The 11,788-nt window shown below is 40.7% G+C and overlaps 1 protein-coding gene across 3 annotated transcripts in view; it reads left to right on the top strand.

Moving 5' to 3' along the window:
• The first annotated feature begins 1,564 nt into the window (after positions 1-1,564).
• Positions 1,565-11,788, top strand: part of setd3 (SET domain containing 3, actin histidine methyltransferase) — a 28,701-nt gene continuing 18,477 nt past the window's right edge. For 2 of the 3 annotated variants that reach the window (XM_061082476.1, XM_061082473.1), the window contains exons 1-6: positions 1,565-1,617; positions 5,641-5,759; positions 7,480-7,572; positions 7,665-7,813; positions 8,027-8,099; positions 9,227-9,483. In XM_061082476.1, the coding sequence (XP_060938459.1) occupies positions 5,657-5,759; positions 7,480-7,572; positions 7,665-7,813; positions 8,027-8,099; positions 9,227-9,483 (675 nt within the window). In that variant the 5' untranslated portion in view covers positions 1,565-1,617; positions 5,641-5,656. Of the gene's footprint in view, positions 1,618-1,911; positions 2,060-5,640; positions 5,760-7,479; positions 7,573-7,664; positions 7,814-8,026; positions 8,100-9,226; positions 9,484-11,788 lie in introns of those variants that run through there. The other variant, XM_061082475.1, reaches the window with a different exon arrangement.

The raw sequence follows: 11,788 nt of genomic DNA, 5'->3' as shown, positions 1-11,788 counted from the left end.
ATGTTTAGCAACATGACTCACTGATTTTTAATACGTTTTGAGAATAAAAGAGACACAGATGGCATTATTAAGAAAATATGTGGGACTGACAGTGTTATAGATGAATGAGTTGAAACAGGTTTGTGTTGGTGATTATTCTGGATTTGTTCTTATTGGCGGCCTGTCTGTCAGTGCATGTTCATCAGATCATTCTCAGGAAGGATTTACAACCACACAGGTATGCCAAATTGGAGCTGTGGACACCTAAATATCTCACTATCACATTGAAAACAATGTTAGACTCAGTGCTGATGAGCTGCACTCTAACCTAACTACATATGACTGCTCATATTTGTCTAAATGGTGGATTTAGACTTGCCTTTTTTTTCACAGCAATCCGAGTAAAGAGCCCCACCCTGTGGCAGCTTCATCCATCACATGATGGTTGTCACTTCATGTCTGCCTCTCTGCTTCCTGGTCTCAACCCTGCCCTTCATAGTTTTAAAAGTTTAATAAACCTTGTCATATTTCTAGATAGAGCCACTCCATAGAAAGTGGGATGAATGCCGTCTCCCAATCCCTATCTGACCAGGTATTCCCTAAAAACTTGGAAAATCATCTGCTAAATTTACATTGTTCTCTGAACACCAGAAGATGACGTGTGACTGTAATGTCATGACTTGTCAGATTAGACAAAGGCCCAGAATAACCCGAGTATCATGTTCAGAGGAATTTATCAACAACAACAACAAATATTTTAGGTCCTTGTTACGACTGTAGTGTTCCTGTTCAGTGTCCCTGTTTCTCTCATCGCTCTTCTAGCTCCAAGCTGATCAGTCATCGATGATCTTTAAGAACTCAGCCTGGGATTTTAACATTGTGTGTATTGTATTGTCGTTTGATATGAGTCAATCCCATGGTTCTGCTCTTTTAAAGGCCTTCTATTGTTGATTTGTGTCAGTGGTGGTCAATGATCTCACATGTTGTTCACTACATAGGGCCACATAATCGTGGGGCCTAACAGTCATATACTGAATTAAAGAAAATATTGAGCTAAATTAAAAATTCCAAATTGCCCCTGATGTAACTATGGTTAATTTGTTTAGTTTTTTCTAGTTTATGCCTAAAAAATGTAACAGATACAAGATTTTGCCAATAACTTACATCAAGCCAATTATTTGACATTACAGTCTTATGCATTACAGAGAGGATTTTCTTCATTTCCTTTTATCATTCCATAAATCAGAAAACACTGTTAACCACTCTTTAAAAGTATACATACATCTTTTAAAATAAATTCTAAATGAGTACCTTGGAGCCAATCTATGACTGACATGTCTTTCAACCAATCACCACATCTTAATTATTACCATCTATGGCCTTGTTTCGCTTTCTAAAAGTATGCATCCAATCACAATGCGTGATGAGAAGGAGAATCTATGAGGAGAAGTACGTCTAGCAGCAGCTTTAACCAATCAGCTGTCGGATTCATTGAGCCGTCTGTACTACAACCAATCAAAACGCCAGAATCTAGTGCCTTTGGTGGGCTCTGTCTGGAGGTCCCACCAATCAGACGCGGGGCTTGGTCAAGGTTGGTTTGTGCACAGGAACAGAGGGACCGTTGCTGTCAGTGGAAAGGTACGAGTGAACGGGAGAAATATGTCTACTGGGGTTTATGGTTCAGTTCTGACTACGTGACTCTTCTTCTGTGTCACTGTGTGTATGTACTGTGCAGGGTGCTTTACAGTAGCGAACATAGCTAACTAGCTAACCAGCAGATTAGCTCCTTCTGAAACTCAGCTACTATTACAGGACAGATTAGTAGCTAACAGCTAGCTCGCTAACGTTCGTCGGTGCCGATGATTGAGCTCCAGTCGTTACCGAGCCTCGGTCCGCTCACGGCTCCGCTTGGATGGGCCTGAGTCCTCGCTGTAAGGAAGCTAGCTGCAGGCCTAGCGGGAGAGGCTGCCACATCCCGTGGGGCTTACTGGTGCTGGGCAGTGGGTTGAGGGGAGAACCATGTTTATGTCTTACTACGGTAACAGAAAAGCAAGACCTGATAGGCACTTCACCAAACCTGGTAAATGTTAGTCAGAAAGTGTTCAGTGATTTCTGTCACCAGCTGTCTAACATGACAGAACTCCAGAGAGCAGCCACGCTGCTAACTGTCGTGAGCTTCATAGTGGGTGGGGTAGCCCAACTTTTTATAAAAAAGCTATATTATTTCCTGCAGGGTTTGACAGCGCACGAAGCATTGGACTCAAGTCATCCATTTCTGGTGGAAACGTTAAGATCGTAGCTTCTAAAGAATAAAGAATGAAACCCTCCAGTGTCTGCTGGTTTAGTTTAGACAAAACCATTCGAATATCCAGAGCTGAGAGCAGTACTGCACGCTGTTGGAGATGGTGTGGGAAAACCTGTTGGGAAGTGTGTACTTGCTGATCTGGAGTCGGTTTGGTAGGATTAAGTATAGATTATTTAATTGAAAATATGGATTTTTATGTGTAGATATTGTAATCCTTGTAATTTGCATATAAAATATATGTAGCCCGGTTCTGCAGGAAATGTAAAGGGCCTGTTAACGCTGGTTCTCCAACTTTTACACGATTGTTCTGGTTATAGTAATAATTATAGTGTACATGTTGTTTTTATTGTTGTTTGTGTTCTGCCACAGTTCAATTTCCATGCTAGAAACATGACACTTGGCCCAAGAAATTATGTGCATGTGCCCCCTAAGAAATATGAGACCATCACCTGGATGGTGGCGCTCTAATTAAGGATCCAAAATCCAAATTTGAAAAGGCTCAACTCTAGAAATGCCTTGATTGACTTGAAATCTGACAATCAAGTTTGTATGTGCTCCATCAAAAAGCCTCATACACAATATCAGGACACCATATTGGATTTAGTTTTTTTTCAGTAAAGTTGCACTACAGTAGATATGTTATACAGAATAATAGACCCAGATAACAGTCATGATCATTAATGAGTGATTGGTCATAAAACAGTTCAAAACATCTATGTAAAGGTAGGAATATAATTCATCAAGCATTTTTCCACTCATCATGAAGTTTGGTGTTTTGTCCTGAGTGGTGGATTAAAGTCATGTGAATCAGCAGTTGCAGCAAAACGAGGAAGTGGCTGTCTGAAGTTCTGTTCTTGTAAATGACTGGCTTTGGACCACAGTGACAACTGCTACTGAATTTCACTGAGCAGCTGTGTGTCGTGAGAGGGAGGGGAGACACACGTGTCCTGGGAGCATGGTTGTAAAGTGAGGTTAGATTGATAGAGACCCCAGTTGCCAAAAATGGACTCAACCACTTCTTCTGCTTTGGTAAACTGTCGTGCGTGTGTATGTGTGCATGTGTTAGAGGGAGGTAGAGCACATGGGGTGAGCAGTTTAGTGAGGAGGAATCCATATTGGTTGTACTAAGAGCTGTTGGAAACTGGTTCACATTGGTTGGTACTTGTGTCTATATGAATGTATGAAAATCATTGAACTCACGATGTAACTTACCATTCACAACATAATGTCTGACTGGTAGTGATTCAATGAGCTGGATTAGCAGATCGCAAAATCAGGTTTTGGTGTCTGTCTCTTGCTACTCTGCCTTGTCTGGTAGTTGTCAATCAATCAATCAATCAACCAATCAAGTTTTATTTGTATAGCCCACATTCACAAATAACAATTCGTCTCATGCAACCCTTAGGATTGTAACATCCTAAGGGTTGGGAGCTATACAGTCTTTGGTTGGGAGGCGTGCCCTTGTGTCACATGACCAACCAGGACACCCATCCACATGATGTGACCGAAGCTGTAACTTTTTTTAAGGTTTTTTATCTGTTATTCTCATCAAGAAGTTTGCAGATTATTCAAAGAAACTAAAGATAAAAAGTCTCAAGACAATGGCGATAACTTTAGGCAGTGAAGAATTCTATATAGGTGTGCATTAACAACGTTGATGGTTGGATGTCAAGTTGATCATGTTATTATAGAGTTCTTTATAGTGGAGATTGACGATCAGCTCTCTTCTTGTCTTTCCGCTGTATCATGTTCGAGCTCACAATATGAGTTAAACTCGAGCAGCGCACAGCGTCATATTATACATGATGTCACATCACTCCCTGAGCAGAAGTAGAAATCCTGAGCTGTGGTTAGAACTTTCCTTTCCTACACTCAGTGTTTCTGACACAGAACATCAAGATAGAAGTGCAATTCTTCATCTGTCAATATTCTGTGTCCCTAATAGTTATTATGTATTTGACCATGCATTGTAGTAAAATATGCACAGTGTATCATAACCTTTTAAACAGGACTGCTGCACAGCTTTTAAACATAGTAAATAAATTTGCTTTCAATTACTACAACTGTAAGGTCCTCATACAGACACCCAACATACTGTAGATAAGAAATGTGGTAACAAGATAAAAGTGAACAGAAAGATTTATATAGTTGCAGTATCATCTACATATTTCACATCTCACACAGTCTGTGACAGCAAGGTCATATTATCAATCAATCAATCAAATTGTATTTGTATAGCCAATATTCACAAATCACAATTTGTCTCATAGGGCATGTTATCAGGACGACTTGGCCCAGTAATGGCTTGGTTACATTACCAGGACCATATTTCCACATGTCAAATCATAAACAAATATTTAGAAGGCTATAAAGCAAAAATTGAATTGGACTGCATATGTGGTCAATGTAAATAATGGTTGGTCATGTGACAGGATGTCACTCTTTCCAAGCCTTAGGAACTAACATCTTCCCTTAACTGTGATTATGTTTGACGAATGGCAAGCCTCTGCTCCCCCCACTGACATGACACTGACATGTCTCTCCACTGTTGTAAGTACATGCATTCGCACAATGCATTCCCCAGCCCTTTATCTTTTACTTTAACCATCACAAAGTTTTAGGACAAGCAGAAAAATCTAAGCGCAAGCACAAGCAGAAGCTGCAAGTGCAAGGTTTTGAGTGAAAGCCTTATGACATCGCAAAGCAATAAGTTCTGCTCTCAAATTGAAAGACCACGCTCTTGAATAAAGAAAGAAAAAAAAAACATAATATTTCATCAATCAGTTTGTAGACAATGCTGATGATGCTCTTGAAAAAATTTATTAATATAATTATCTCAAGGCAATTTTACATAGAATGTCGAGTCCTTAAAATGTATAGAGAACCCAACAGTCCCCACAATGAGCAAGCCCTTTGGAGAGAAAAAACTCACTTATTTACTGGAAAAAACCTCTAGCAAAACCAGACTCAATATAGGCAGCCATGATACATAACGTTTTACAAGAAAACCTTTATGTGGCAATAATAAATACAAAATCTTTTTTAATTTGTCCAGAACGGATAGTAGTAAGTCCTTTACATGTGTTCTCAGCATCATCAAATGGACCCTCTCAGATACTGCAGTCAGTGCTTGAAATTACAAATCAAAACAATGAACATGGCTTTCTCAGAAATGCAATGAAAAGGTCAAGTGTGACTGCGTTGTCTGTGTGGCATAGAACAAAGTGGATAAATGCATTGGCTGCACAAGAACAATGACTTGTTTAACAAGTTAACTTCACACAGTAAACATGATGTTGGCAATAAGTCAGTGTGTGATGCTATGCAAACATTAATAGTTTTTTTTCTCAACCCAGTTGTCCATCCAGCACCATGGGAAAGAAGAGTCGAGTGAAGACTCAGAAGTCGGGCTCAGGAGCCAGCGCTGTGGTTTCCCCTAAAGAGATGATGACTCATATCTCTGAGCTGCTGCAAAGTACGTTCACTTTAAACCCCAACACCCAGTTCTCCTTCACATTCTTTCATTTTGGACACTCTTGGACACTCCAGTCCCCACACTCCATTGCTCATGTCTAAATACTAACTCCCTCTAAAGAGAGCTGGAGATTTGGATAACATATGGATTGTTGAGAATAGTTTAATTCCAAATCACTCCTGGAAATATAATATTTTTCTTTATTGAATAACAACATCTCAAGGTTTCTGGGCTACAAGAGAACATTTCATCACTCACAAATTCCAATCAAAATCATACTAACAATATTTGAGTGCTCTCCTGCCCATTGTGCTGTGTGGTAGTGAACAGAATCTCTACAGATATAATTCTGCAGATGAATTTTACACTTACAAAGTGGCGGCTGCTTGTCCTTGGCCAAGATGCTGAACCCTGAATTGCCCCTCATAAATTCTAGTCTTGATGACCACTCAAAGTGTTTTACATTACATTCACCCATTCACACACACATATAGTGCTTTTTTTTGGGGGGGGGGGGGGGGGGGTTCTATGAGGGGCAATTTGGGGTTCAGTCAAACTGATTTTTACTGGCACCCAGTACTTGGAATTTTGGATTTGATTCTAATTTTGAACCATGTTTCGTTCCAAACCCTACTCACATAAGTTGTGATCAGTGATGGTGTTTATTGTTAAAGTGTAAAGTTAGTGCAGGTCAAGGGAGTGAGGAGGAAGCAGACTCTGACAGAGACTCTGACACAGGACAACCGTACCTTTTAATAAGCATCTCTCCTAATCCTGAAGCAGCGCTGTTATAATTATTCAGCGGTGGAAACCCGCTAAAATAATGAAGGTAGCTGAAAACATGAATATGTTCAGTCACTGCATCAATGCAGAGTCTTCCTCCTCCCTGCAGGAGCCCAAACATTAACACGTGTTCTGCTCCTTCTATGCTCTGTGCTGTGTGCGTCAACCTGACCTGATGTGGGTGTAACTCTATCCCAGCCACATGATTGGTTCGGCACGGCGCTATGCCCATTCTCCGCCCACAGTCCGTAGCTCATAATTATGAGATACTATCTCATACTAATGAGAGACTAAGTCATAATTATTTTTATTTTCTTCATCACAGTGCTGGAAATGGGCTTCCATAGTTACCTCCATTTTAGGAGGAATCACAACAAAACCTCTGTCAGACCTTGGCCCTGACACTTTCCCTGGAAAAGACAAGAAATATAATCTTCCATACACGACCAGGATGTCATAGGCACAACGATTCTCATTGGGATTAGCACTGACACTGGACTCATGTTTCCATAACCTAGCTGGTTATTTATTGTGCTCTCATACTTTGGATGATATGGTTGTTAAACATGTATTAAATTAATTCCATGTTGTATAATCAGTCTTAAATGGAACCTGAACATGAAGCAAACCTAAGACAGACAAAAGATTGTAGTCTGCTCCAGAACCTCTCAACTCTGCTGCTTATCTGAAACAGAACTCTTTACTGATTTAATCCTGAATTAGGATTAAAGTCAATTTAATGTCCTTAGTGTCCATCAGTTGTTTTCTTAACCAGGACTCATTATACTTCACGGTTTTCAGGTTTCACAGTCACTGTTGATGTGCTCTCTGTGCTGCTGTGGTTCACTTATGCTTTTATGTAGTTGCAGGTTAACATGGTATCATGGTGTGTATATGCTTCAGCCTACATGTTTATGGTTACCCTATGTTTTCCCAGAATGTAGCAGTGCCGCACCCTCTGCTGGTAAGGAGTGGGAGGAGTACACCCAAATTAGAGGCTTGGTTGAAAAGATCCGCAAGAAACAGAAGGGTGAGGACATGTACACACATACAGAATTGGTTTCACTATTTCATGTCTTTAAAGTTGAAGTGAATTATCTTACACATTGTATGTGTTTTCAGGTATGTCAGTGGTGTTTGAGGGTAGTAGAGAGGATTACTTCCCAGAACTGATGTCTTGGGCTGAGGAAAATGGAGCTTCCTGTGACAGCTTCACTGTGACCAACTTTGGCACAGAGGGCTACGGCCTGCGAGCCACCATGGACATCAAGGTGAGCCTGAAAGCTTAATTAATTATTATTATTATTATTATTTTTTTTTTTTTAAATAACTTCTAGTGTCTGCTGATCCGTATTTCTAGTCTAGTCCAAGAATGCCACAAGCTGATCATGTATTAGGAAATAGTTGTTAAAGGAGTGAAGATTCCATTTACTTCCCATTCCTACATCTGATCCTTGAATTTCATGTTTATGTGCATGGTGCAGGCAGAGGAACTGTTCCTGTGGATTCCCAGGAAGATGCTGATGACAGTAGAGTCAGCTCAGAACTCTGCTCTAGGTAAGAACTTTTTATGATGGGCTCATTTCTTTTAATAAAAGTGTTTGTGAGGAACCTGCATCCTTCTTAGAGCAAATCTGATCGACTTACTGTAGGAGAAAAGAAAAACTACCTCATGTTAAGTACCTTCTTTAATGTTACATAACATAATACCTGTCAAGGCTACATATACAGTTGTGCAAAGGTCTGGCCATCCTTTTTAATATGGAAGAAAATACAAGTCCTATCTTTGCCAAGGAGGTTAATTTTTCATCAGTGTTTGTTTGTTTGTTTGCAAATTATAGACTTGCTTGACATTTTATCAAAGGGCGGGACGTGAAGGAAGAACCTGTTTCGTTTTTGAGTAACAGGTTCATTTACTTGGCAGCTTTTTCCACAGAATTATTTCATTCTATGGCTGTAGTGCGTGAATGTGCAAATATGCATGCACAAGGGCCGGGCTCACACGCAACAGATCCAGAGTGATAGATACATAAATTGAAGAGTGAAAAAGAAGATCTCAAGTGAGAGACATAATTTGTATGTTGCATGCCACAGTAGTTGTGCCAACTTTTTGGACAATAAAATGCTGCAAAAGGTGCTCCACACAGCTATACAGTGAGACAACCGAGTACAACACCAAGTTAGACATCTCTTATTATGAAAAGTGTAAAAATTATGAAATCATTATGAAACTGGTGGGACAAATTAGAATATGGCGGGCCGCTACAGACTAGATTAACAATGTAAATACTACTTTGATGTTCAAAATGCTTTTAGTTTTTTAAGTAGATGAAACAAACAAGAACAAAGCTTAATTTTTCAACTGTTTACGGAGGTTTGATTGACTTATTTTCACTTCAAAAATCTACTAATATAATTTCCCCTGAGAAATCTTTGCAAACAACTACATCAATGGTTGAAATAAATATTCCATTTTGACATAGGTTCTCATTACATTGAAAAATATTCTAGAAGGTTTTAATCTAGATGTCGTTCTGGAAATCCGTGTCTTGGGTGGCTACTGTATTCTGTTCCACCACAGTTGAACATTTCTTCACTTTTCACTACAACACAACAACACCATGGTTGTTCAGGCTGCTCAGACCACTGTTGTCCTGCATCTGACTGTACTCTCTGGGCCTCAGGTCCTCTGTACAGCCAGGACCGCATCCTACAGGCCATGGGCAATGTGACACTGGCCCTCCACCTGCTCTGTGAGCGGGCCAACACGGCTTCCGAGTGGCTGCCATACATCCACACTCTTCCCCAGGAGTATGACACGCCGCTTTACTACCAGCAGGACGAAGTGGAGCTGCTGCTGGGTACACAGGCCGTGCAGGATGTTCTGAGCCAGTATAAAAACACTGCACGGCAGTACGCCTACTTCTATAAACTGGTCCAGGTCGGTGGAGACTCACACCCACATACACACACATACACACAGTTGGTACATAGTTGTAGTCACTATTAGGGATGAGCGAGTACACCTGTCTCTGTATCTAAATTATCTGGATCCGTATCCGTACTTGGTGGCCGGCGGGACTTAAGCCGGAAGTGGGCAACAACGTTGGTATTTTAAGCCTGACATGGATATGGATGGATCAGAAGTTGCTACATTTATTGTTTATTGGAAATCTATTTCCAGAACCGCCTTGAACTGAGCTTCCGATCAATGTTTTTGATCACAAGAGTAAGAGAACTATTCAGAACAAGTTCTTCGGTGACTCAGCCAGAGGAGCTTGTGTGAGCCCCCTGGCTTTCACTCACTCAATCGGCTGGGGGACAGGAGCACTTGCTCCGTGTGCGTCAAGCCAGGCTGGGTGCAGTCTGACTTGGCCAGTGGATGGTGACAAAATATGATCATAGATAATGATGTTACACGTTAGTATCCCATTGGACAGAGTGGCTGTGACAACGACATGATTGTGTCTTGTGGCACTGCTGCTGCAGCAGCAGTGATCTTTTTATAGGCTCTGTGCAGGGGAAGAGCTCTGTGTGTGGCTGGCCTATCAAGGAATGATTCGGGCACAGCTATCCATTGAAGATTTTCGTTCATCATTTTAGTGACTGTGTGCTACTGAGCACAAAATGTTGACGAGTCATTTTCATGATGTTTAAATGCAGCCTCATAAACTCTGGAACGAATCAAACAAACACTAAGTTACTTCATGTGCTGATCAGTTCCTGATAACTAGTGATGAGTGTTTATTTGTTTCAGTGAGAGCAGAGTGGAGCAGGACACAGAAACTCCAGCTCTGTACAAACCAGCTGCAGCTTCTACTCTGATCATGAAGCAGTGGCACTGATCACTGAGCAGATGTGACCAGAGCAACTCTATGTTTCACCATTCTACAAAGTCACTGAACTGCTGCCTAATGTGAATGAACTCTGATCTCACTGCGTGTGTCGCTCTGAGCGATTGAGTCGCGGTAAAAAAAATTCAACCGTTAATTTCACAAATTAGTCATCCCCCACACGTTAATTTTGACAGCTATAATTAAATTCTTAAGTTTTTTTGTTGAAGGCCTTGTGTTGGTCTATTTCACATGACTCAATTCTTTTGAGTCATGTCAGAGTTGTGAAGTGTGAGTGACCACTTTTCCCATTCTGTACTACCATTTCATATTTCTACCAACCATGGTAACACAGTACGTTTCCTGACAATTTTACAGTGTTTTGTCTGTTATCTTGGGATAGGTCTACATATTATATTACCCATGAGCCTGAGATGATGCTGAGAGGCGTCAATCAGTGCAGCAGTGAAATCAAACATTTGGTCTTTACAGTTGAGAACAAAACATGTCACCATGGTCACTAAGGTTCGCCTGTACCTGTGCAAGAATGACCTGATCTGATTTGCAGATTGAGCTCTCAGGTTTCTCATCAGTGTCATCTTTTGCTTTCATCCCAGAGAAGAATATTGAACTCATCGATGATGCTCTGACACTTGACGCATTCAGAGCAGTGACTGTTCCCAACTTCGCCCACATCTTACTCAACAAAACAAAGTCTTATCTCGGCGTCATAATGCACCTATTGCAGGAGCTGCTTTGCCAAAGGGGGGACTAGTGGAGGTGTGAAGGCTTGCTGCCATTTTGATCGAGTGCAGGGGTCCATTTTCTTCTCAGCTAGTAGATTGTGGGCCAGAACATAATCAAAGGCATGTGATGTTACAGAATGCTTACTGAACAGATTTTCTTTCATCAAATTGTGTTTGCAGCCTGAAACAAACAGGTGTGAGTTGGTGCCAAGGTTTTGCACAGTTTTATATATTCATATGCGTGGGAGATTCAGATTTAACCAGCAGTATGTGCAGTGAGTAACTGTCTGTTGTGAACTTAAGATGTGTCCAAGTGTCTGGACATTCAAATTTGACTTGAATCATCAACTATCAATTTACACCACGTTTTTAGCCTTAATGTTCTCTTATGTCCTCCTCTGGAGCTGCATTCGTGCGTGGATCACAGCGGACATTTAGGCTAAAAACATAATGTATGATGACACCACAGGAGTGGTATGGTGGCATTTTTTTTTTCTGTTGTCTTTTACTATTAAAGAATTGGTCACAATTTACTGCAATTGTTTTGGATTTGACTGCAACGCTGTTTACCCCTGAAACTCTAAAAGTGTTTTGTGGACTCAAACATTTCACCCACCCCTTCATCGGCACAGTGGTTAGTAGATTATAAGTGCATATTTATTTTTCG

Source organism: Limanda limanda, chromosome 12 (genome assembly GCF_963576545.1).
Source record: "Limanda limanda chromosome 12, fLimLim1.1, whole genome shotgun sequence".
Lineage (NCBI taxonomy): Eukaryota > Metazoa > Chordata > Actinopteri > Pleuronectiformes > Pleuronectidae > Limanda > Limanda limanda.
This window is presented reverse-complemented; position numbering and strand designations above follow the sequence as displayed.